At 37.2% G+C, this 26,857-nt stretch overlaps 1 protein-coding gene across 4 annotated transcripts in view; it reads right to left on the bottom strand.

The window, feature by feature from the left end:
* The window catches only part of KANSL1 (KAT8 regulatory NSL complex subunit 1), a 243,673-nt gene that overhangs the window by 35,304 nt on the left and 181,512 nt on the right, over positions 1–26,857 (bottom strand). For all 4 annotated transcript variants that reach the window (XM_037810006.1, XM_037810005.1, XM_037810007.1 and 1 more), the window contains 3 exons: positions 24,994–25,095; positions 4,274–4,389; positions 3,514–3,709 (listed from right to left, as the gene is read on the bottom strand). In XM_037810006.1, the coding sequence (XP_037665934.1) occupies positions 3,514–3,709; positions 4,274–4,389; positions 24,994–25,095 (414 nt within the window). The remainder of the gene's footprint in view (positions 1–3,513; positions 3,710–4,273; positions 4,390–24,993; positions 25,096–26,857) is intronic.

Below are 26,857 nucleotides of genomic sequence, written 5' to 3'. Positions count from 1 at the left end.
TTGAGGGCACTACATTGAGTGATATAAGTCAGACACACAAGGACAAATATTGCACAGTCTCACCGATATGAACTAATTATAATATGTAAACTCACAGACATGAAATATAAGTTACCAGGACACAGAACCAAGTTCAAGAATGGGGAGTGGTTGCTTATTATGAGCAGAATGTTCAACTAGGTTGAACTTAAGTGTTTGGAAATGGACAGAGGTGACGGTAGCACGTTATTGTGAGAATAACTAACAGTGCTGAATGGTATGTGAATGTGGTAGAGAGGGGAAACTCAGAGTCACGTATGTCACCAGAAGGAATGTTGGAGGTTAAAAGACGGGAATGTATAAAACAGTGAATCTTGTGGTGGACCATGTCCGTGATTAACTGTACAAATATTAGAAATCTCTTTCATGAACTAGAACAAATGTATGACACTATAACTAGAAGTTAGTAATAGGGGGAGATACAGGGAAAAATATATATACCTATTGCAAACTGTGTACTACAGTTAGTAGTATTTTAACATTCTTTCATCAATAGCAATAAATGTACTATACCAATACTATGAGTCAGTAACGGAGCGGAGGGTGGTTAGGGGCATGGGAGAATTTGAGTTTTCTTTTTTTCGCCTTTATTTCTTTTCTGGAGTAATGAAAATGTTCTAAAAATTGAAAAAAAAAATAATTGTGGTGATAGATGCACAGCTAGTATGATGGTACTGTGGGCAAGTGATTGTACACTTTGGATCTTTGGATAATGGTATGGCATGTGAACAATTGCAATAAAATTAAATAAAAAAACTACATTATTTCTTTCTTTCCTTTTTAAAATGCTGTTTGTATTTTGATGTTTTAATTTACAAAAGTAATTGAAAAAATGAAAGCAACCCTACAGTGATCCCAAACTTATGTTTTCAACTCTACTGATGAGAAATCTCAAAATCTGGAAACCGTAAGTTATAAACACCTATTTCATCGAAACAACTGGCTATAGGCCTGGAAATGAACATAATGACATACATTATAAAAAATCTCCACTTGAGTATTTCTTTACTGTTTTAGCAAATTACTAACACCTACTATACCAGATCCCTAAAAAGTGATGCAAAACATAGTAAATACCAATGAAGTCATGTTGTAATGATCTATCCTAATATTTCAATGAAATTGTAGTAAAGGAAAGTATTCCTTATTTTTCCCTAACTTTTCCTAATTTCTGTGGAGAGTAACATTACTCTCCCATTCTCAAAGCTCTCTGTCCTCCTAACCCTGATATTTACTTACTATGCCCGAATGATTCTTCCTTAGGACTACTTTTTTTTTTTAAATTAAATTCAGTTTTATTGAGATATATTCACATACCATACAACCATCCATGGTATACAATCAACTGTTCATAGCACCATCATATAGTTATGCATTCATCACCCCAATCCATTTTTGAACATTTTCCTTACACAAGAATCAGAGTAAGAACAAAAAATAAAAAAATGAACACCCAAATCATCCCCCCCACCCTATTTTTCATTTAGTTTGTGTCCCCATTTTTCTATTCATCCATCCATACACTGGATAAAGGAAGTGTGATCTACAAGGCTTTTAACAATCACACTATCACCCCTTGTAAGCTACATTGTTATACAACTGTCTTCAAGAGTCAAGGCTACTGGGTTGAAGTTTGATTTGATAGTTTCAGGTGTTTATTTCTAGCTATTCCAGTACATTAAAACCTAAAAAGGGTTATCTATATAGTGCATATTTTTGTTTTTCGATGTAAAAGCATTCAGTGCTTCAGGACTTCATCAATGACTACTTTCCTACACTTGACAGTAACGTATTATTTTCTTGCATTTCTGTTATAACCCATCAACTCCTCAGAAAATCATTTAGATTTATATGAATATTAAAATTTGCGACTCAAATGTCAAAGAGAAACCTGCTAAATATCTTATTTTCTAATTACAGTATTTTAAGCAGAATCTGAGGAATAGATGAGAGAAATTTTACTGCCTAATTCTCACTTGTAACAGCTTCCTTTAAAGAGACTGTGACCAAAAAAAAAAAAAAAACCAAAAACAGAAACAAAAAACAAAAACAAACACCTTAAAGTTATATAGTTACAACTCCACAGTAGAATAAAACAAGCAAAGCAATGAAAAGTCACTGACCAAATATTAATGGTTCTAGTAATTTTCCGCTCTCCTCTCCTTTGTCATCAGGAAGTACATTGTAATAGCTCCATCATAAAAAGATTCCTTTTCATTCTTTGAAACTGGTTATACTGGCTCTCTCAATTCCTCCTGAACCCACTTCCCCCCACCAAAACTGCCCACTGAGGTCTCCAATGACCTTGGCCTCACCAAATCCAATGGTCAATCCTTAAGACCTCTTATCTGATCTGTCTGCCGCATCCAACAAAGATGACTGCTCCTCCTTCCTCTCTGAAACACTTACTTCACTTACTTCCCAGGAAACCATACTCTCTTGGTTTTCCGTCTTCACTAGTCATTCTTTCCTAATCCCCTCATCTTTCACACCTCTCAGTCCTGGAATGCCTCAAGGCTCAACTCCTCTGCCCCCTTCTCTATCTGAACTCCCCAGCACTCCCAATTGCCTTCCTTGACTGCATTTTTCGCCATAGTACTTATCACCATAGGACATATATACACTTCATTTGTTGACTTACTTTTAGTCTTTCCCAACCAGAACATTTCATGAGGGTAAAGACTTTTGTCTGTTTTTGTTTGGTGTTGTATTACCAGCACAGAGAACAGATCTAGCACATTTAGGAACTCAATACATATTTGTTAAACAGTGAATGAATGAACAAAACAAAAGCAGTAACAGTAACAGCCACTTCCTACGAGGAATTTATCAGTCAGAAACCCTAGTAATATATTAAATACAATATCATTTATTCCTCAAACAACTCTCTGAAGTAGCTGAGGCTTTGGGGGAGTTAACATGCTCAGAATCACAAAACTATGACGTGGCAGTGCCATGATTCAGACCCAAGTTTACTGTCTTCAAAGTGAATGCTCTTAACCACTGCATGGTACTTTTACTGGAGTTGTATTTCATTAGTTTTGGAATGAAGCCAACTCCGTTACATGAAGAAGAGTTAGCAATCAACTTACACTACTATTTTCAGTGATAATAGTGCAGGTGAGAAATGCACTTTTCCTCAAACTCTAGATGTGGCTGCACTTCAACTTTTCCACTCCCATTTATGTTAAAGAGCTCAAGCCAGCAGTTTCCAAACCTGGCTGAAGAATCATCAGAGCTTTTTGTTGTTTTAAAACAAGATTCCCAGGTTCAACTTTAGAGCTACTGAATCAGAATCGCTAGGAAACAAGGCCCTGAAACCTAGAATTTTTAAAAGCTCCCCAGGAAACGCCGGTAGTCAGCCAAGTTTGGAAAACACCAGAGTTAAAGAAACCAAAGTTGGCTGGGGACTAATATCCCTATCAGAGCATCTGGCTCACTGTCTGACAATGACCAAGTCTCACTGGTACTGACCTTCTTGGAAAGAATAACGATGCTGTTGGGTCGAACAAGTCTCCGCTTCTTACAGCTAAGCACAGGACGAGTCCGGGCTGCCACACAGGTGCCATCAGATGATGAAGAAACTAGATTAAGTCGTTGCTTTTTATGTAATTGCTCCTCAACATCACAGCTGTCACCTGGAATGTGGTCTGTCAAGACTGGCTGAAGACTGTACAAGGGAAGGAAGAGTATTCACTTCTCAAAGAATCTAAGGCAACAAAGCCTCTAATACTGGTTCAACTGTTCTGCATGCAAATGTTCAGATACAAGCAAGCATGCCAGAGAAGAAGCAGGTGTCTGCTAACCTAAGTGTGTTTGCTCTGTCTATGCTCATCTGTGAGGCTCTTGGTAACAGTACTAATTCCATACTGTCTGAAAAGTATAGAAGAGTGAACTTAAGTTCACTCTGTTCTAGAGTCGAGGAGTTTATATAAACACTTCTTCATATAAATTCTTCTAAGACCAGGACCAAAGATAATGGTTCATAATAACAGGAGGACCTTCTATTTTTCTCCATGCTCAGTCCATTTTAGGCCATATTAAGTAAAAGACATCAAATTAAGAATATTAATTAAAATATATTTGCTATAATAGGATGCATGTAAAATATTAATAAGTGATAATGTTTCTGTTTCTTTAAACCAAGATCAGTCCTGGCTAGGGATACCTAAGAGCTCCAAACTCATCTTTTACAAGCTTACTGAATGTTTGAAGTAGAAAAGATAAACCTTACGTGTTAATAACTCCATTGACAGGTCTCAATGATCCACCTGATTTGGTAGACAATGACTCAGAAGGATGACCAACAGGGGCACCATGGCTTTCCAGTGGCTGAGAAACAGACTCAATCTGAATAAGAGGAAGATAAATAAAACACACATCAATATTTAACCGACAGCATTCCTGCCTGAAAAGCAGTAAAATTTGAAAAGCAAAACTCGTATGACTGAAGAAAAAGAAATTACGAGAATTAGCTTTTTCTTGGGGAGGGGGAGAATATGGAGCCCAAATATTTAATAGACTAAGTAATAACTGCCTAGTGACAGGGAAATGACCGCAATCATTCTATTAAATGCAAGTTCAGCAAAACAATTACAGGGTAACATGAACCTTCAACTTCAGTATCAAGACAACTAAGGGGAAATTTTAAATGTAGTTAATATTTGTTTAATGCCACAGTGTACATTGGAAGCTTCCTTTCTGAAAACCATCCTCTGTTTATATATGTATATATATATATGTCTGTGTGTTTGTGAGAGGAAAAAAATCTCAGTGATTAACCAATTACCTGATATTATTGGGTAGTAACTTACCTTTAGACCAAACACAAGTCAAATATAAGCTTAGACTATAAAAAGAAGAGAATGGGAAGAACCTGGAAAAGTTTGAATTTCAGCACTTCAAAACAAATTTACTAGGCTTAAAAAGGAAAGGGGCTATAAGATGCCAAAGATAGAGAATCTCAAATATAGGCAATAAGGCCACAGATGCAGTTATCCCTCAATTCTGTGACTTGCTGAAATTACACAGGAAGGCTGTGTTATTTGTCTCCTTACACTGGACCTGACTATGGGTGAGCTGAAGTTCTTCTTATAACTGCTATCAGTGCATTTCAAAGCCTCTATTTGAGGCTGAAATTCTACTTAGAAGTATGGCTGAATTTCTTTCTGATCTTCCCACCCCCAAGGATATGCAGAGCAAAGTGTCTTCAACAAGTACCAAGAAAGGACAGCAGACTGAGAATGTAACACAACAATTAAAAAGTTCTAATAATACAAACTACCCCAAAAGCTGGGTCAAAGCATATAAACAGACAAGTCATGTAAGTATGCGACAGCTAGTGAACATTGGCAAAATATTCTGTATTGTCAGATACCCTGTACATTTACAAAAGTAGAACATGTATTAATCAATGCTGCCAAAATAATGGTAAATCTGGCACACAGACTCATTGCCTTAACCTCTACACTGATTTTCTCTTGAAAAGCAACAAGGTATTAAGTAGCAAGAGACATTATCCTAAAGAAGTAACTCAACAAATACCCTCCACCCCAAATTGTATATACAAAGTGGTTATCGTAATGGTATCTATCAATAATCCAAATGCTCAATATCTAAAGCGGTTTTAAATTGTGGTATGCCAAATCAGAGCATACTCTTACACCAGAAGAGTATTTGAAGAACAAAAATAACATACTCTTTTACATCAATAAGACAAAAATAGTTATGCTTAGTGATAGGACTATTTTGAAATTTTCTTTATATTTAGATAGGTTTTTTTTTTGGGGGGGGGGGAGATAATTTAAAAAATTGGCCAAAGGATTTGAACAGACACTTCACCAAAAAAGATATTACGGTTGACAAATAAGCATTTGAAAAGATGCTCAACATATTAATTAAGTAGGAAAATGCAAATCAGAACCATGAGACTGCATTACACATCTGTGAGAATGGCTTAATTTTTTTTTTTTTCCAAAAAAAGCTGACAATATCACATGCTGGAGAGAGGGGCAGAGCAACCGGAACCCACACACCTTGCTGATGGAAATGCAAATCGGCACAGTCACTCCTGAAAACAGCCTGGAAATCTCTTATAAAGTTAAACAACCACTTACCATACCACCTACCAATCCTACCTCTAGGCATCCACCCTAGAGAAATGAAAACTCAGGCTCACGCAATAACCTGTACAGAAATGTTTATAGCAGCTCCATTAAAAATTGGTGCTTTAGTTTCCTAGGGCTGTCGTAACAAAATACCACAAACCGGATGGCTGAAAACAACAGAAAAATATCGTCTAACAGTTCTGAATGTGAGATTAGATAATATTTTTATATTTAAAAAAATAGAAAAACCCAAATAATTCTTGAATGCTAGTAAGGATTCAGAGTGAATGTCAAGAAGTGCAACAAATATTATGGAGTGTCAAAAGACTGGAGAATTGCAAGAATTTAAGACTCAGGTTGGCATGACCTAGTAGCTGTATGACTTCAGGCATGTTACAGCTTTTGTAGATTTCTGAAGTTTTGGTTTAGATGATGTGCCGGTTTGTATATATTATGTCCCCCAGAAAAAGCCATATTCTTTAATGCAAACTTGTAGGGGCAGACATATTAGTGCTGATTAAGTTGGAACCTTTGGATTAGGTTGTTTCCATGGAGATGTGACCCACCCAACTGTAGGTGATAACTCTGACTGGATAATTTCCATGGAGGCGTAGCCCTGCCCATTCAGAGTGAGCCTTGATTAGTTCACTGGAGCCCTATAAAAGCTCAGACAGAAGGAGCTCACCGCTAGCTGCAGCTGAGAGACACATTTTGAAGACAGCCGTTGGAAACCGACACTGACGTTTTGGAGAATGCCATTTTGAAACGCAACCAAGGAGCAAGTGGACGCCTGCCACGTGCTTTCCGATCTAACAGAGGTTTTCCGGATGTCAACAGCCTTTCTCCAGTGAAGGTACCCTATTGTTGATGTCTTAACTTGGACACTCTTATGGCCTTAAGATTAACTTTGTAACCAAATAACCCCCTTTATAAAAGTCAATCCATTTCTGGTATTTTGCTTAAAGGTAGCATTAGCAAACTGGAACAGATGATGAACTTTGGTTCTGAGATGAAAATCCTGTTAACTTTCTGTACTTTTTACTGACATATTTTAAGAATTTCTGTCAATTTTATATTAACTTAAAATACCACTGTTAGCATTAAATTATGGTAATGATCTGATTGATGTTACCTACATGTTTTACGAGGCATCGTGTAAATAATGCGCTGACTCTCCACTTGATTAAGGTTTTTTGGAAGGGATTATAAGAGAATTAACTTCAAGGACACTCATCAAGACAAAATGTTGCTATTCTACAACAAAATCTCATTTCAAAACAAATTTAGCTCTCTTACAGAAAGCCCGAAGAATAGAGGTAAAATCACCAGTAATCTCACCACCCATAGCTACTAACCCACTGCCAATAGCCTGTCTTTTTTTCATGACCAAAAGATGTATGTATGTATATTTGTTAATATGTTAAAATTGAGGTCGACAGGAAAAACATTTATAGAAATATTTGTTGAGAATAAGAGGCACACAGGGTTCAAGAACATAAATTCCAGAATGGGGCTGGCTGTATCTGCATCTAAGTCTCAGTAAAATGAGGTGGCACTGGATATTCAGGAGGGCTCTCCTTAAAGAACTTGAGAAATCTTGTAATCATGTTGAGATCCAAAGCAAAAGTGGGCAACTAGGTTCACTTATTCTCATATACAAAGAAACTATTCCATATGCAGAATTTAAAATATTAACACCAATATTTAAAGTGTTCCATCTTGAAAAAACAAAACACAACTCACAAACACATATAATATTTTTAAGTGGTTTCACACTGCCTTAAGACAAAGTGAACAGTCCCCTATCCTGCAGTCCAAAAGGCTGCAAAGAGAGTAGAGAAAGATTAGCAAATGCCTCAGAAACATTAAATCCACACAATCATTACTAGTTCAGTGGTTTACATCATCACTGTTTTCAGAAAACTAAAGAATGACTCTGACACCAGTTACCTAATAGGAAACTGTAAAAAGGATGAAATAACTTAAGATTCTCCCACCCAGACAGTAGGGATTATTATAGAAGCTTCTCTTTGGATTTTATTTGGTATTCAGATGCACTCCAAAAGTACATGCACCCCAAAGCCAGAAAGCAAAAAGCAGAAAAGCTGAAGTGGTAGACAGAGTGCTTCTGTAATTTCCCTTCTCTTCAAAGCAGGGCCCTAGGAGGTTACCTTTTTGGTATACATTTTTACTTTAGTCAAGTCATTCATTTAATGCCATGCCATACATGCTAGAGAAATCATTTTCTTGCACCACATTGTTTGTTTAAATAATTCAACTGTTCAATTATGGTAGTTATTCTCTTTCGATAAACATTCTCAAAATGGAATGGTGGATAGGATGGGAGAAGTCAATGCTTAATGAGTACAGAGTTTATGTTTAGGGTGACAGAAAGTTTTGGTAATGGATGGCGGTGACGGTAGCACAACATTGTGAATATAATTAACACTACTGAACTGTATACTTGACAGTGGTTAAAATGGGGAATACTGTTTATACACATTACCACAAAAAAATAAAAAAATAAAAACAGAAAGGCTAACTGGGTATAAGGAATTCTAGCTTTATTACTGGTTCAAAATAAACCAGTTTTTGACTTTTTATGAATTATTTCCAGTCTCAATTACCCCATCTCAAAGTATCATAGCCTTACTCAAAATCACCAGAATACTGCTGGCGTGTAAATAGTATGCCAGCCATTTTCATGAACTCGCACCACGGTCAGCAAATTGTGCTAAACTGGGAGTGAAATGTGTCTGGGAATTACATTTCCACCAAGTTATTCACCTAAGCTTCAACTTCTGTATAGGTAACTTGCCGTTTTGTGTCTCACTGTCTTACTCCTACAGGTTGAGATTAAAAGAATACCTATAAAATTTTATGGAAACTATTTTGAATTGTTCTATTTCTTTCTTTCTTTTTTTTTTTTTTTTTTAAAAAAAACTTCAATCAGCATAACACTTGTTAACAAGTTCAATGGCTCCCAAACCTAAGATTTATATTTACCAACACTGATGAAAATATGTACTTGGAATGTAAAGAAATACAGTAATTACAAAAATGGTTTTATACTTACTGCTCAATTTTTTTTATCCACAGCCCAGTTTATTTTAATAAAGCATACTGGGGTCAGTGTTTTTGTTACAATACTGTAGACCAAATATTCCCTGGCCATTATCTACCCCCCTAAACTTTCTATCTCCAAACCCTCACTGGGCCAATATATCACCCATTATGCCTGGTGACTGTAAGACTTCAAGAAAAAGAAAAGCTGTTCCTGCTTATTAAAAAAATTCTTGGGGGACTTGAATGTTCCATCCAATGCAGGAAGAATATACCTTTGCATTTTTAGCATGCCTTTCTTCTGAGAAAGCATTAGTCCTTCATGTAATAGTGCGCTTGTTTTCCCCATCACTTCTGTTAAGTATGATAAGTAAGGCAAGGACAGAAGAATGAGGCTCATTTTACAAACAGAAACCAACACACAAATTGTGAAGTATTTGTCAAAAGTCACAGGAACAAAGCTTTTGCTAAAACAAAAAACCTCAGTTTCAAATCTAATTCTTAAAAAAAATACCTACCCAGCAATTACTCTTCATGTAAAAAAGAAAGGGATATAGGAAAATACACATGTATCAGCTCATTTTTGTAAATAAATAAATGAATAAATAAAACACATACATATATGAAGGATAATCCGAAAACTAATGAAACTGTTACCCATAGGGGGCAGGTAGGAATAGGATGGAAAGAAGGGAGAAAAAGGAACAGGGTGGTAGGAATGGTACTGTGCCAGTTTGAATGTATTATGTCCCCCCAAAAGCCATTATCTTTGATGTAATCTTGTGTGGGCAGACCTATCAGTGTTAATTAGATTGTAATTCTTTGAGTGTTTCCATGGAGATGTGCCCCACCCAACTGTGGGTGATGACTCTGATTGGATAATTCCCAAGGAGGTGTTGGCCCACCCAATGGGTGGGTCTGAATTAAATTACTGAGCACTATATAAGATCAGACAGAAGGAGCGAGCTTGCTACAGCTAAGAGGGACACTTTGAAGAAAGCACAGGAGCTGCAGATGAGAAACAGTTTGAAAATGGCCGTTGAAAGCAGCCTCTTGCTCCGGAGAAGCTGAGAGGACAAATATTCCAAGTGCAACTAAGAGTGACATTTTTGAGGAACTGCAGCCTAGAGAGTAACGTCCTGGGGGAAAGCCATTTTGAAACCAGAACTTTGGAGCAGACGCCAGCCACATGTCTTCCCAGCTAACAGAGGTTTTCCGGACACCACTGGCCATTCTCCAGTGAAGGTACCTGACTGCTGATGACTTACCTTGGACACTTTATGGGCTTAAGACTGTAACTGTGTAACCAAATAAACCCCCTTTTATAAAAGCCAATCCATCTCTGGTGTTTTGCATTCCGGCAGCATTAGCAAACTAGAACAGGTACCTTTTTGTATAGCTCTGACTCTTAGAATCTAGTAACATTTCACATATTCAAAATATAATGAAAATCAAGTCAAAGCTATACAAAAAGGCATCAGTCCTATTATGCTGTGTGTGGGGAACTAGAATTGGAAAACAAACAGTAAAAAATAGAACTAATTTTATTACAAAACAATAACGTAACTAACTGAAAGGTGTGGGAAAAAGTAACCTAAGTAATTTTGGAAAAATAGTATTTTGACTTATATGGCTAATGAACTGTAAACAAATATTATACTCTAATTATTAAATACATTTCTCACAGGGATATGGGTTGACAATTAAGAAATCACTTTATGGGGGTACTAGGAATGAACAGTAAATAAATATTTTGTGATGAAATCCAGATTTCTCTCTGAAGGAGGAAGAAATTTATCAACAGGAAAAGGGGAAGGCTGTGTTGCTGGATAATAGTATGAACTCATGGCTTTTAATTTATATATATTGGTAGGTAGAGCAATAAATATAGACATGTATGTATACATGGTGTTAGCATTTCCTAGCTGTCCACTAAGAAGTCTCAGACTTTGTTTGTAAGAAGGGACAATGATTTTACAAAATTTAATATTCCTTTTAAAATTTTTTAACATTTAAGACAATATATATTTGGAGAGTGGTTCTCAATACTGACTGCTCACTGAAATCAACTAGAGAGCCCCCCCCTCCCTTTAAACCAATGCCTGGGCTTCACCCCAATCCTATTATAATCAGAATTTCAGGGTTAGAATTACTGTTGCATTCATGTTAGATTGTGGTGATGGAGGCACAATCCAGTGAACTTACTAAAAAAACACCGAATTAATTCACTTAAATGGGTGAATTATATGGTATGTGACTTATATCTCAACAAAGCTGTTTAAGAAAAAAAGAATTGTTACTGGGGAATATACCATTTAACAACAGTACACTCCTTACCTTCTCCTCCAGGAGCTTATTGTCTGTTACAAGTAAAATAGAATATTTATACTTTAAGTGGCAGTCCTGAGAGAAAGCAGCAAAAGAAATTTAGATTGAAAGGTAAGGAAAGGCTTCTTTATTTTTTTTTTTTCATTTTTTAATACAATTTTATTGCGATATATTCACATATCATATAATCCATCCAAAGTACACGACTCACAGTATCATCGTATAGTGCATTCATCGCCACAACCAATTTTAGAACATTTTCATTAATCCAAAATAAAAAAAATAAAAATAAAAAAGAACAACCAAAACATCCTTTACCCCTCCCCCCCCTTATTATTTGAAAATTTTTTGTCATTTTATTACTCATTTTCTTATACACTGGATAAAGTGAGTATCAGTCACCAGGTTTTTTTTTTTTTTAATTAAATTCAGTTTTATTGAAATACATTCACACACCATACAATCATCCATGATATACAATCCACTGTCCACAGTATGATAACATAGTTATGCGTTCATCACCACAATCTATCTCTGAACATTTTCCTTACATCAGAAAGAACCAGAACAAGAATAAAAAATAAAAGTGAAAAAAGAACACCCAAATCATCCCCCCATCCCACCCCATTTGTCCTTTGTTTTTTTTTTTTAAATCTTCATTTTATTGAGATATATTCACATACCACGCAGTCATACAAAACAAATCGTACTTTCGATTGTTTACAGTACCATTACATAGTGGTACATTCATCACCCAAATCAATCCCTGACACCTTCATTAGCACACACCCAAAAATAACAAGAATAATAATTAGAGTGAAAAAGAGCAATTGAAGTAAAAAAGAACACTGGGTACCTTTGTCTGTTTGTTTCCTTCCCCTATTTTTCTACTCATCCATCCATAAACTAGACAAAGTGGAGTGTGGTCCTTATGGCCCTCCCAATCCCATTGTCACCCCTCATAAGCTACATTTTTATACAACTGTCTTCGAGATTCATGGGTTCTGGGTTGTAGTTTGATAGTTTCAGGTATCCACCACCAGCTACCCCAATTCTTTGGAACCTAAAAAGGGTTGTCTAAAGTGTGCATAAGAGTGCCCACCAGAGTGACCTCTCGGCTCCTTCTGGAATCTCTCTGCCACTGAAGCTTATTTCATTTCGGAAAGGCTTCTTTAAAACTTGAGCTGCAACTGATTGTGCACTTTGGATCTTTGGATGATTGTATGGTATCTGAACAACCCTAATAAAAATTAAAAACAAAACAAAACAAAAACAAAAACTTGAGCTGCAAACTAAAATTCGGAAGGAAAAAGGAACCAGGACAAGAACACTACAGGCAGAGGTAACAGCATATCCAAACGCCTTCAGATAGTAAATGGTTTAAAGAGTTCAAAAAAGTAAAGAAAGGAGAGAATGGCTAGAACATAGAAATGGAGGATAAGAAGAGACATGCAAGTTGAGGATGGAGAAACAGGCAGGGGCCAATCACGTAGCGCCACTTATTGGTATGGCAATCTGAATTCTACATGCAGAAGAAAACCAATGAGTTTTTAAATGGGCAAGTGACATGATCTGATCAGTGTTTTAAAGGTGCTTCTGTTTGCTGGATTCAAGGAATAAGATTAAAAAATGCAAAAGACGCTGGTAGCAAAATGTAGTAGGTTAAAATTGGTTAGAAGGACAATCTGATTTTTTAAAAATGGGCAAAGGACTTGAATAGACATTTCTCCAAAGAAGATTTGCAAATGGCCAAGAAACATATGAAAAGACATTCAGTACCATTAAGTTTATTAGGGAAATGCCACTTCTCACCCACTAGGATGGCTATCATCTAAAAAATGGTAAACAACAAATGTCAGTGAGGAAGTAGAGAAAATAGAAACCCTCATATATTTCTGGTGGGAATGTAAATTGACACAGCTACTGCAGAAAACAGCCTGATGGTCCTCACGGCACCACTATTCATTTTTTTTTTTTTTTAAGTGACAGCTTTTTTCTCTTCTTTAAAATTAAAAACAAAACAAAAGCCACAGATACAGGATGGTCTCTCCAAACTGGCTCAAGGTGTCACCATCTCATGCTCAGTTGTTGTCCTTTTAAAGTGCTGTTACAACAAAAAAACAGACAAAGCAAACCCCAAAAGGGGAACACAAAACGAGGCTGGAAGTAGGTCTAGGAGGGGAAGCAAAATAATAAAGTTGAACCTAATAATGAATCAAGAAACTCACTGTACATTTACATCCAATGCACACAGCTAGTTTGTCACTAGGAACAAGAGTGTCAGAAGTGGACAGGACAGAAGCAGAGCGGGGCCAGCAAAACTGCTATATTGTATTCACAATCCAGATTACAAACTGTACAGTTGGGGAGGGAAGGGAGGCTAACTCTCTGCCCCCCCCCCCCGCCATTCAGCCCAGTTAACCCCTTAAGGTCTGATGCGCTAGAGTTAGATCATGTAGTGAAGTACTGACACTTGGAAATGGAGCGAGCCAAACACACACAAATGTCCACCAATGGAAGAATAAAAATGTGGTTATGTACATAAAGCAAAATATTATTCAGCCATAAAAAGGAATGAAGTTCTAATACACGTTACAATGTGGAAATGTCAATGAACCTTGGAAATATTATGCTCAAGTGAAAGAAGTCAGGCACAAAATATCACATATTACTCAATTTCATTTATATGAACTACACAGAACAGGCAAATCCATACAGACAGAACTTTAAAACTGATTTTATGTTATGTGAATTTCAAATAGTTTTTTCAAATAAAAACTGGTTAGAAGGTAGATAGCATACGTAGATAAGTCTTCCAAAAATTTTTGCCATGAAAAAATGAAACAAAAAAATGGAATGTGAGCTGGAGGGGAATATATAAATGAGGGTTTTATTTATTTTATTTTTAAGATGGAAAACACTAAAGTATGTTGAAGTACTGATGGTAAAAATATAGTATCAAAAGAGATTAAAAGAATTCTATTAATTTTCTGGAGTGATAACTGAAAACGAAAACCACACAAAAAATATTTAGCGATACAGGAGGGGAATATTCAAAGTCAGTAAGTTTCTGAGAAGATAAGATCTGGAGCACAAAAGGAAAGGAAGAAAATGAAAGCATGTAGGCTTGGGGGACAAATGGTGAATTCCTCCAATACTGCTAATGTCTCCCTTTTCTCAGTGAATAAACTAGGAGCAAGGGGAAAGAGTAGAGAAGGTATGGAAAGAATGAGAAGGGGGGTGGGGAATATAACAAATCATGTGAGAAAGCAAGAAAGGAAACTAACCAGGCATCTGGCTGTGACCCCCCTACCGCCTCCAGCAATACCATTATTCAGTACAGCACCTTAAGTGTATAGTACATTCATCCATCCACCCAGGTCTAGGGTTCTGTCATTTGAGTGCATGGGAGAGAGCAAGAAGGAACAAAGTACAAGTGGGTGTTTGGGAGGGATTATAAAGAGGCACTTGACTGGACAGGGAGAAGAGTGAAGCTAGAAAACTGATGGAAAGTGAAAAAATACAGGATATGGGATTGGAGGTGGTGGTGCAATAAAAAATTAGTAGCAGTGGGGTTACTTGAGCAAGAAGGATAGTGTGTAGTAGTTTGTAAGAGGGATATTTTAAATTTAAAGAACTAGAGGTGGTGCAAATTCTGACATTAAGGTTCAAAATAATACCATGAGAATGGATGGCTGAGATAGAGTTAAGGGAAAAAGTGACTAGAGATGAGGAAGTCAAGGACTGGATAGGTCAGGACACTGGACAGTTTGTCCACTGCAGTGCCTCAGTAACAGAATAGTGACAAGATATGGAAGAGACAGGAAATCTCTAAACCGTGAACTAAAATCTTCAATAAAAGGAGAAATTACTAGGATGTTAGATAAAAGTGAGGGAAAAATAAATCTATATGTACTAACCTGTTACCAGACTTTGGGCTCATAAATGGAATCATACAGTACATGGTCTTTTCTGTCTGCCTTCTTTTACTCAAGACACTGAATTTATCAGTTCATTCTTTTTATTGCTGAATAGAAAGCAGTTGTGTGAATATACATAATTTCTTTATCCATTCCCTGTTAATAGGTGAGTTGTTTTCAGATTTTGGTTATTAGGACTAAAGCTGCTATAAGCATCTGTAACAAGTCAATCTGTGGACACATGTCTCTTCTTAAGTAAATACCTAGAAGTGGAATTGTTGGATTATAAGGTGATTGTATGTGTAACTTTATTTGAAAGATGGCCAATGAGTTTTAGAAAGCATTTAGCATTCTATAAACCTCCTACCAGCAATGTATGAGAATTCAGATGCTCAATACTCTTGTCAACATCTGATGTCAGTCTTTTTATTATTTTAGCCATTCAAGTGGGTGTGAAATATCTTATTGCAGTTTTAATTTACATTTCCCTGCTAACTAATGATGCTGAGCACCATATCATGTTTTTATTTGGCCATTCATGTATCTTTATTTGTGACCTGTCTCTTCTAGCATTGTGCCCATTATTTAACTATTATACTGATAATTTCTTTAAGTATGAGGCCTGCCTTTTTATTTCCTTAATGATGTTTGATGTACATAAATTTTCAAATGATTATCCTTCTAATAAATTTTTCTTTTATGTTTAGTGGTTTTCTGGTGTGTGTACTCTAAGAAATCCTTACCATTACAAGGTCATAAACAAATCTGTATTTTCTTCTAAAAGTATTCTAGTTTTAGCTTTTATATTTTGATCTACGATCTAAACTAAATGAGGAAGGATGGGAGTTGAATGACTTCCTTTTCTCCAAAAAATTGCCTTAATCTTTGTTGAAAAATCAATGGTCTGTATGCGTGGGACTCTATTTTGTTCCCTCTATTTGTTATATAATTTTGGGAATACCACATTGTCTTCATGACTGTTAACTATATAATAAATCTTGAAATTGAGTAGTGTGAATCCTCCACTTTGATTCCTTTTTTTAAAGATTGTTTTGCCTATTCAAAGGACATTTCTATATATGTTTGAAACTCAATTTTCAAACTGTTTTTTTTTAAAAAAAACATGCTGGGATTTTGAATGGGCCTGTATTAGATTTATTTGGGGAGTTGTAACACCTTAACAACAGTGACTCTGTCTCTTCTAATCCATAGACACTACACATCTCCATTTATGTAGGTCTTTAATCTTTCAGAAATGTTGTATAGCTGGAAAGTTATGCATTTCTTCTGTTAGATTTATTCTTAAGTATTTTATGATTCTTGATGTTATTATACATGGAATTGCTTCTTAGGGTCATTTTCCAGTTGTATGCTGGTAAGAAATAGAAATAAAACTGATTTTTGTATATTGACCTTGTATCCTGAGACCTTGCTAAATTCATGTAATAGTTCTGGCAGCCCTTTGGAGATTCCATAGTATTTTCTATGTATCACATCCTCAAACAAGGCAGTTTTACTTCGTCCTTTCCAATGTCTATGCCTTCTATTGCTTTTCTTGCATTACTGCACTGGCTAAGACATTCAGTACAATGCTTTTGCAATATCCTTACTTTGATCCTGCTGGTAGGCAAAAAGCATTGTCTTTCACGAAAAAGTATGTTAGGTGCAGGTTTTTCAGAACAGAACACCTTTATCAGGTTAAGGAATTTTCCTTCTATTTCTAGTTTGCCAAAGTTTTTATTATAATCTATGAGTCCTTACTTTTGTTGAATGCTTTTTATTTCCATCTATTGGGATGATTACATGGATTACCTCCTTCATACTGTTAAAACTTATAAATTTTCTGAATGCCACGCCAATGTTACATTCCCGCGTTAAAAGCCCATGTGTTAAAAAGAGAGATATTGTATGTTACCACTAATGTGAATTCTGTGAAAAATGTACAATGTTTTATACTGTAGAATGTAGGGGACCTAGAGATACCAATTAGTGGAGGGGGAATGATAATCTAATAAGAACAGATAAACTATGGAGGGTAATCTCAATGTTATGGGAATGCTCAGGAATGATTATGGTTTGTAAACTTTCTTGGATATAGTAAGATCATGTTGGAAGCAATAGAGTTATTTTAGGTTTTTTTTCCTCTTATTCCTTTGTTTTCTTAGGGGTTGTTAATTTTCTTGGGGTATGGTAGGAACATGTTTGAAGCAATGTAGTTATTTTAGATTATTTGTTTTTCTTACTCCTCTGTTTGGACATGGTTTATTAATTTTCTTGGGGTAGGGTAGGAACATATTGGAAGCAAAGTAATTATTTTAGGTTATTTGTTTTCCTTAATCCATTGCTTTGTTTGAAATGTTGTGGGGTTTTTTTGGTTGTTGTTTGCCTGTTTGTTTTTAATTTTTTGATAAACAAAGTTAAAAAATTGAAAAAAAATCAGTAGAAAAATGGGAGTAAAAACTAAATGACAAATAGGGTGGGATGGGGGATGGTTTGGGTATTCTCTTTTCACTGTTATTTTTTATTCTTATTCTGATTCTTTCTGATGTAAGGAAAATGTTCAGAAATAGATTGTGGTGATGAACGCATAACTATATGATCATACTGTGAACAGTTGATTGTATACCACGGATGACTGTGTGGTTTGTGAATATATTTCAATAAAACTGAATTAAAAAAAAAAAAAAAAGAAAACATCTTAACCACTTTAGAAGTGGCCATTTAAATATAATTTACATGCAAATTTCGCATCATTTTGATCTATTTGTTAAAAGAGCCCCAAATCCACTGCTTGGCAATCTTTCTGTGCATGTTGGAAAGTAATAAAAGTTCAATGTGACTTTGAAGAAAAAAAAAAAAAAAGCCCATGTGTTCATGACACATTATCCTTTTTATATATTACTGGATTCAATTTGCTAGCATTTTATTAAGATTTTTGCTACTGTGTTCACAAGAATTATTGGTAAGAAATTTTCTTCTGGTGGCTTGGCAAATTTTGATATCAGGGTTATGCTAGCCTCATATAATTATAGTTGGGAAATGATCCCTCTTTTTTTCTGAAAAAGTTTGGATAGAACTAGAATGACTTCTTCAGTAGTGGAATCATCTGAATCTAGAGATTTCTTTGTGGGAAGATTTCTGATTATGAATTAAATTTCTTTAATAAATATAAAGCTATTCATGCATACTATTCTTGTGTCAATTTTGGTAATATGTGTCACTTAAAGAATTTGAACATTTCAACTGTGCTATCAAATTTATTGGCATAAAGTTGTTGATAATATCCATTATAATCACTTTGATACCTGCAAATATTGCTTTCTTCAATTCCTATTGTTTCTTTGGTTTTGATGTAATATCTAAGGTGTTCACCAAGTCCTGTCAAGATTCAAACTCCAAATTCTATCTTCTCTGCAGAAGGCGTTGGCTCCATTTTCTGCTCGGTTCTTTCAGACTTCTAACTATTCCTTTCCACTGGGTTCTATCAAATCTCCCTTCAACACGTGCAGTTCAGGGTTTAGGACTGGGTTGGTGGGGGGATACAGATTGTGCAAGAACCCCTCTGTGGTTTCCTCTTTCCTACAATTTCCTCCCTCAATTACAGCTGCCGGACAGCTCTGAACTCCATCCTCTAATAGAGACGTGACTCTCTGCTTGAATAAGAATCTTACAAACCCTGAGTGCCACATGGACTACGTAGGCCCTCATCTGTTTCTGAGAATACTTTTTATCTGAAATTCTGTCATCCTTCTTGGGTAATTTAAAAATGTGTTCTTCACCTATAATAAGTAATATCCATAGATTCCAAGTTAGATCTTTCCTGCTTTTAACATGCTTTCTTAAATGTTTTTGATCACAGGTTGGGCCTTTGTGGAACAACTTAGTTTTAGCAGGATCTATACCATATTCAAGACCCAAGCAGATATGTATTGGTTCTGCCAAGAAACAACGATCCAAAACTTGGAAATGAGGCAAAAATATGACTGTGTGTCCTTTAAGTGTCACACTGGAACATTTTCTAACAATCCAACCCAAGGGTCCTCTGGCACTCCACAAATTATTTACCTTTGTTTTACTATTCATTATTGGTTAGGGCTCAGACCCCCCCTTAAGTTGGGTTTATTTTTAGAACACTGACAGGTAAAAATTGACTCATCTAGTGGCTTCACTATTCTGTGGGATATTAAATCAGTTTTGTATGCTAAGTAATCTAATTCTGGTGTTCTTCTAGTCAATGACTATATATACAAATCAGAATCTGGTATCCTCCTTTGAACCAGTTTTGTCACCATCATGGTTCTTTCCTTATTAAATAAATTACTATACAGTTCTTTGAGAATTATGTCTAACTTACTGAAATTACATTTTGACAGTTTTTTTAAATCCTTTGAATTTTTTTTTTCTTTTTTTGAGAGTTCACAGTATGGAATCAAGGCCAATTTTCAAGTTTCACTGTGGACAGATTTTTTGTTGTTCATTATAGCAAATTTCAGAATGAAAATACAAAAACATACAACACAACAAAAAAAACCCAGTTTTAGTCATTGTCATTTTTAAACCAATTTTTAAATGCATTTGTCTGTTAATTAGAAAGAGCAACAAATACCTCTCTATTTTGTTATAATGTAAAAGAAAATGGAGGAAAAGCAGGTAAAAGTTGAGTATGAAAATGTACAATTGCCTCCTGCCAAATGTAACCCAAGATTTTCTAAAACAAGATTGAGAAGACAAGTGTTCTAGTTTGCTAATGCTGCCAGAATGCAAAACACCAGAGATGGATTGACTTTTACAAAAGGGGTTTATTTGGTTATACGGTTACAGTCTTAAGGACATAAAGTGTTCAAGTTAATGCATCAACAATCGGGTACTGTTCTAGTTTGCTAATGCTGCAGAATGCAAAACACCAGAGATGGACTGGCTTTTATAAAAAGGGGTTTTATTTGGCTATACAGTTACAGTCTTAAGGCCATAAAGTGTCCAAGGTAACACATCGGTAATCAAGTACCTTCACTGAAGGATGGCAAATGGTATCCGGAAAACCTCTGTTAGCTGGGAAGGCACGTGGCTGGCGTCTGCTCCAAAGTTATGGTTTCAAAAATGGCTTTCTCCCAGGACATTCCTCTCTAGCAAGCTTGCTCTTCTTCAAAACGTCACTCACAGCTGCACTCCCTTCAGTCTCTTTGAGTCAGCACATTTATATGGCTCCACTGATCAAAGCCCACCCTGAATGGCTGAGGTCACACCTCCATGGCAGTATCCCACCAAAGTCACCACCCACAGCTGGGTGGGGCACATTCCAAGCAAATCTAACCAGCACCAAAACGTCTGTCCCACAAGACCACAAAGGTAATGGCATTTGGGGGACACAATACATTCAAACCGGCACATTCCACCCCCTGGACCCCAAAATGACATTATCTTTCCAAATACAAAATACATTCATTTCATCACAATATCACAAAAACTTAAACCATTTCAGTAACAAAAGTTAAGTACAAAAATCCCATCAAAATCAAATATAGGCGTGATCAGTCCTAAGGCATACTTTTCCTTTAGCTTGGATCTGTGGACTTAGAACAAGTTATCTGCTTCCAATATACAAAGGAGGGACATTCATAGGATAAACATTTCCATTGCCATAAGGAGAAACAGTAAGGAAAACAGGGTTAACAGGACCAAAACAGTTCTTAAAACCTGCAGGACAAACTCCATTAGATTTCAAAGTCTGAGAGTCATTAACAGAACAACGTGGCATCCTTGGGGCTTGAGAGAGCGGAGTCTAACCCTTCCTAAGGGCCTTTCTGGCAGCCCTTTCCTCTCCAAACGCTTAGGTGAGTGCTCCAACATTTCCACACATTGGGGAGACCACCTTCTCGGCCCCACCTTCCTCAAACATTGGGGCAGGTCCCGGATTCCCTTCCATCTCCGGGGCACAAGCTCAACCCCTTGAGAACAGTGTGGTGGCAGCCAGGCTCTCCCCAATTCTCTAGGAATGTGCTCCGCCCTCTTTGGGACCTCATATGGCAAAACTCTTCCAGATCATCGAGGCGGAAAGCCCGCCCTCGACCTCCAGGGCAAACTCACCCTTTCCATGCATGTGGGCTGCTCCGCTCTCCCAGCCTGAGACCTCCTGACTCCAGACCTCAACCTCCATGGCTCTGTCTTTGAAGAAATTTTTCCTTTAATTTTTTCCTTGTCTGTCTCCTCCAGTCCAGACCGGCAATGGCTCTGTCTATAAAGATCTCGCAAAAATTCTGTTGGCTTTGCATGAAGCACACGGGTCAAAGCCATCAGACAATAGGAGTTTCCACAAATTCTTTCTGGATAATTCCATCTCCAATCTTGGCTTGTACTGAAATGGCGGCTGGGTTCCATGTTTGGTTACATCCTCACATTGGGCTGTAGCTTCTGGGATTCCACCCCCTGGAAGCTCATTTTCCAAGCCATCAGCTTATGGTTTCTTTGAACCCAAGAGTTCAGTTCTAAGTTTATCTCTCTCTGCTCGCATTTTACTATAAGCTGCAAGGAGAAGACAGGATACATCCTCCACAGGTAGTCTGGAGATCTCCTCAGCTAAGTATTCCAGGTTATTGTTTCCAGATTCTTCCTTCCATCTGACACCAGGACTCCATTTTGCCAAATTCTCTGCCACTTTAAAACAAGCATCGCCTTTCTTCCAGTTTACAACAACACATTCATCATTTCTGCTCAAGGCCTCATCAGAAGTATCTTTAGAGTCCATATTTCCACAAACAGTCTCTTTAAAGCAGTTTTGGCCTTTTCTATCAAGCTCCTCACAACTCTTCCAGAAACTCCCCATTATCCATTTAAAAAAGCCGTTCCAACATGTTTGGTGTTTGCAGAGTCAGCAGCAAAAGCACCCCACTTCTCTGGTACCAAAATCTGTTCTAGTTTGCTAATGCTGCAGAATGCAAAACACCAGAGATGGACTGGCTTTTATAAAAAGGGGTTTTATTTGGCTATACAGTTACAGTCTTAAGGCCATAAAGTGTCCAAGGTAACACATCGGTAATCAAGTACCTTCACTGGAGGATGGCAAATGGTATCCGGAAAACCTCTGTTAGCTGGGAAGGCACGTGGCTGGCGTCTGCTCCAAAGTTATGGTTTCAAAAATGGCTTTCTCCCAGGACATTCCTCTCTAGCAAGCTTGCTCTTCTTCAAAACGTCACTCACAGCTGCACTCCCTTCAGTCTCTTTGAGTCAGCACATTTATATGGCTCCACTGATCAAAGCCCACCCTGAATGGCTGAGGTCACACCTCCATGGCAGTATCCCACCAAAGTCACCACCCACAGCTGGGTGGGGCACATTCCAAGCAAATCTAACCAGCACCAAAACGTCTGTCCCACAAGACCACAAAGGTAATGGCATTTGGGGGACACAATACATTCAAACCGGCACAGGTACCTTCACTGGAGGATGGCCAATGGCATCCGGAAAACCTTTGTTAGCTGGGAAGGAATGTGGCTGGTGTCTGCTCCAAGTTCTGGTTTCAAAAGGCATTCCCCCAGGATGTTCCTCTCTAGGCCACAGCTCCTCTTTGAAATGTCACTCTCAGTTGTTCTTGGGGCGTTTGTCCTCTTAGCTTCTCTGGGGCAAAAGTCTCCTTTCAACGGCCATCTTCAAACAGTCTCTCATCTGCAGCTCCTCTTTCAGCTCCTATGTGTTCTTCAGAGTGTCCCTCTTGGCTGTTGCAAAGCTCACCCCTTCTGTCTGAGCTTATATAGTGCTCCAGTAAACTTATCATGGCCCATACTGAATGGGCAGGGCCACACCTCCATGGAAATTATCCAATGAAAGATCTCACCCACGGTTGAGTGATCACATCTCCATGGAAACATCCAATCAAAAGTCTGCAACCCAATCAACACCAATACGTTTCCTGCCCACACAAGACTACATCAAAGATAATGGCGTTTTGGGGGACACAATACACCCAAATCAGCATAACAAGGGATGGGTCACTTTCTAAAACTGGGTAAGGTAGGTAACAAAATGGCAAAAATTAAATAGTGCTTTCCTATAATGAAAAACTTGCCCTGGCAATTGAAACATTAAGCAAAGCTTTGCAAATATTTGGCACTTTACAATCAACAATGGAAATACATTGCCTTCTGCCTCTTCTTGAGCTTTCTGAAGATTTTTCAGAAAGCATGTATATACTCACAACTAACAAGGGTTTTTTTTAACCTCTCCATGAAATCAAAATGGTCACAGTGTATACTTACTCAGTCATTTTAATAATCATTATTTATTTTACTCAATCCACCAAAAAGCATTCTCTTGTACAAACCATCGTGGTCTCAACCTTCAAGGATCTTACAATCTAATAAACAACCCAAAATCATGGAAGTAATTGGGGGTTTAGAAGGGACTAGCACCTAAGAGACATGTATGGATGCATAACTATGCAAGCGTGTATGTGTGTATACATATCTCAGAGTCACTTGTGTACTTTTTAACCATGAGAGTCAGTAATACAAATAGCAACTGTTAGTGTCTTATCCTTCAGAACTGCTGAGGTAGGAGAAACTGTGACCAGAGGAGGCCACCCCCAAATGTTTACACAAATATATAAATGTCTATTCAGAGCTTACTCCAAATCACATAACTCAAGTTTCATATTTCATATACCTATCATATTTATCTTACTATCTTTCCATTTATCCCTAGCATTAGCCGCTGGCATACTTTACCAGACAGATCTCTTTCACTAGGTAAGTTAGTTTCCACCGTATCATGAGTTTCAACTAACAATGATAATAATAAAGGATAACAAGCTTGTTGATTTGCAAATGCAAGGAGACTATCTAGGTTAACTCACTACTTAAGAAGCCAGCACTGCACACTAGCATCCCAGGAAACATAACAAATATGCATACCTCAGCAAAATGACAAACTACTGTGGTGGGAGTTTGGCATTTCTATCTAATTACTCAATCAAGAAATGCTAATATTTATACACTGAACTTCTAGGGAAAGTAAAGAGTAAAAAGTGCCCTAGGAAATAATAAAAAGGACTCTTGGAAATTGGTAGGGAAATAAATTAATTCTGGTTTTGAGAGGAATAGAGAAAGGCACAGAATCATGGAAGGAGACTGGAGCTCTAGGATACAGAAGATCACAGCTTCATTTTCATTACAGAATCAAAAAGGGCCTTTTCCATAGAGAGCATTTTCAACATTTGATTATAACCTCTAGTCCAACTTCATTTTATAGGGGTCCAGGATAGGTCTCCTGATTTCCATTAATATTCCACAGTGCCACACTTGCACTGGCTGTGGTGTCTTAAGAGTTAGGAGCAGCTTTTAAATTCTAAAGTCAGCTACACAGCTGTAGGAGGGGGCCTATGCTGCCCTATTCAGGAATTCAGTATTGAAATCCCAAAAATGGGAAAAGGGTACACAGTGCCTTTCTTCAGTGAATGTAAGGATGCTAGTCACAAAGAATAAGCTTCGTGCCTTGGCTACACCTGAATTTTCATTCATTTCCCCCTTTCTATCTTTTATACTTACCAGTTTATCAGTTCCATGATCTGTCTTCACCTCAGAACTAAATGGAAGCAGTAAGTCTGCTGTGTGTTCTAGGGAAGGCATCTCCCCAAGAACTATCAATCCCTGTGGGCAGAGGAAGGAAACAGCATAAGTCAATGGTATATACTATGAATTTAACTTGAGAGTTAATCTCAAAAGGGTTGGGAGGAGGAGGGGAAGGAACTAGTTTACCAGAGGCCTTATTCCTTATCCTACCTTTCAGAAACAAACTACACCAGCAGCAGCTTTGCTTTCCCACATGAGCTATTTAACAAGTAGCCATGGTTATTCAGCAAGGCACGAGACTGAGACCCAAGGCTCCCTTCTGCACAGTTAATAATATATGTAGACACGTAGCACTTTTCCACTTGAATGCTCTGACCTACATGGCTTGTCAGCCATTTAGCATCTTTCATTCTGACCTTCCAGATCTGGTATCTTTATGAGATTATGGGTTTTAATATTATATTATCAACTAGACTTTAAAGGATTAACAGCAACAATGCAGTTTTCCTAGTTAACTTGATCATAAATGTGGCTTCAGGATTAACAAACTGAGAGTGCCACTATTCTAAATGATGAGCTATTTTGTTGTACAGGAGCCAACAAAAAAACAGGGTGAAGCAGAGGTGGAACAGTCTCTGCAATACTTACTAGAAACCAAGTTTTTAAAAAACTACCCTAATGGCACCCATTTCTCATAAGCATAAATACTGCTATGTATTAAGTTCCATGTGACAATTTCAAATTCACATCTATATTCACCCCAGAAATACTAAAAAATGCAAAAAGAAATTAAAAAACAACCCCAGAGATCAAGAAAGCCTTCTTGGACCAAAAGGGGGAAGAGAAATGAAACAAAACAAAGTCTCAGTGGCTGAGAGATTTCAAATGGAGTCGCGAGATCATCCTGGAGGACATGCCTTTTTAGTTTTTAGCGTACTAGAATAGCTAGAAGGAAATACCTGAAACTGTTGAACTATAATCCAGTAGCCTTCATTCTTGAAGATTACTCTATATAGTTTTTACAGTGTGATTGCAATTGTGAAAACCTTGTGACTGACAGTCCCTTTACCCAGTGTATGGACAGATGAGTAAGAAAAATAAAGAAAGAATGAGTAAATAATAGGAGGAGATAAGGGGTATGGACTGTTTTGGGTGGTCTTTTTGATTTTTATTTTTTGGACTAATGAAAAGGTTAAAATTGTGGTGATGAATGCACAAGTATATGACGATACCATGAACCACTGGCTGTACACTTTGGATGATTATCTGATATGTGAATATATCTCAATCAAACAAAAAAACAAAACAACCCCACAAATCCTCTCTATATAGTAGGCATGGGCCCAGCCTGTTAAAGACAGAAGCTAGCTTACTACGAAAAAAACAAAACAAACTCTTGAAAACCACATTCATGAATCCCTCCTATTTTAGTAGATGCAAATGACAAGGACTTTGAATCTCTGGGCCTTGTTTCTTGGTCTGGCAAATAAGGACATATGAGTAGACAAGAAGCTCTTAATGGAAATTCTGCATTGGAATTACCTGGGAACCATATCAAACTATACCTGCCAAGATCCAACATCAAATCTATTCACTGTCTATGAGGGTGGAGGGGGTCAATATTCTATATTTTCAAACACTTTCCTAATGCAAGGTCCAAGTTGAAAAATACTGGATTCACTCAGTTTGGGCTCTGTGTCAGAATCTCCCAGAGAACACCTAAAATACATATATTTTAATGCCTAGAGATTTTGACTCGCTTTGGGGTGAGAACTCAGAGCTCACCAACCCATTCTGACACATGCTTTTGTGAGCCAGTGAACCAGCTGATCCATCCTTG

The sequence above is a fragment of the Choloepus didactylus genome, chromosome 18 (genome assembly GCF_015220235.1).
Source record: "Choloepus didactylus isolate mChoDid1 chromosome 18, mChoDid1.pri, whole genome shotgun sequence".
NCBI classification, from domain to species: Eukaryota; Metazoa; Chordata; class Mammalia; order Pilosa; family Megalonychidae; genus Choloepus; species Choloepus didactylus.
Note: the sequence above shows the minus strand (reverse complement) of the source record. Positions and strands in the feature narration are given on the sequence as shown.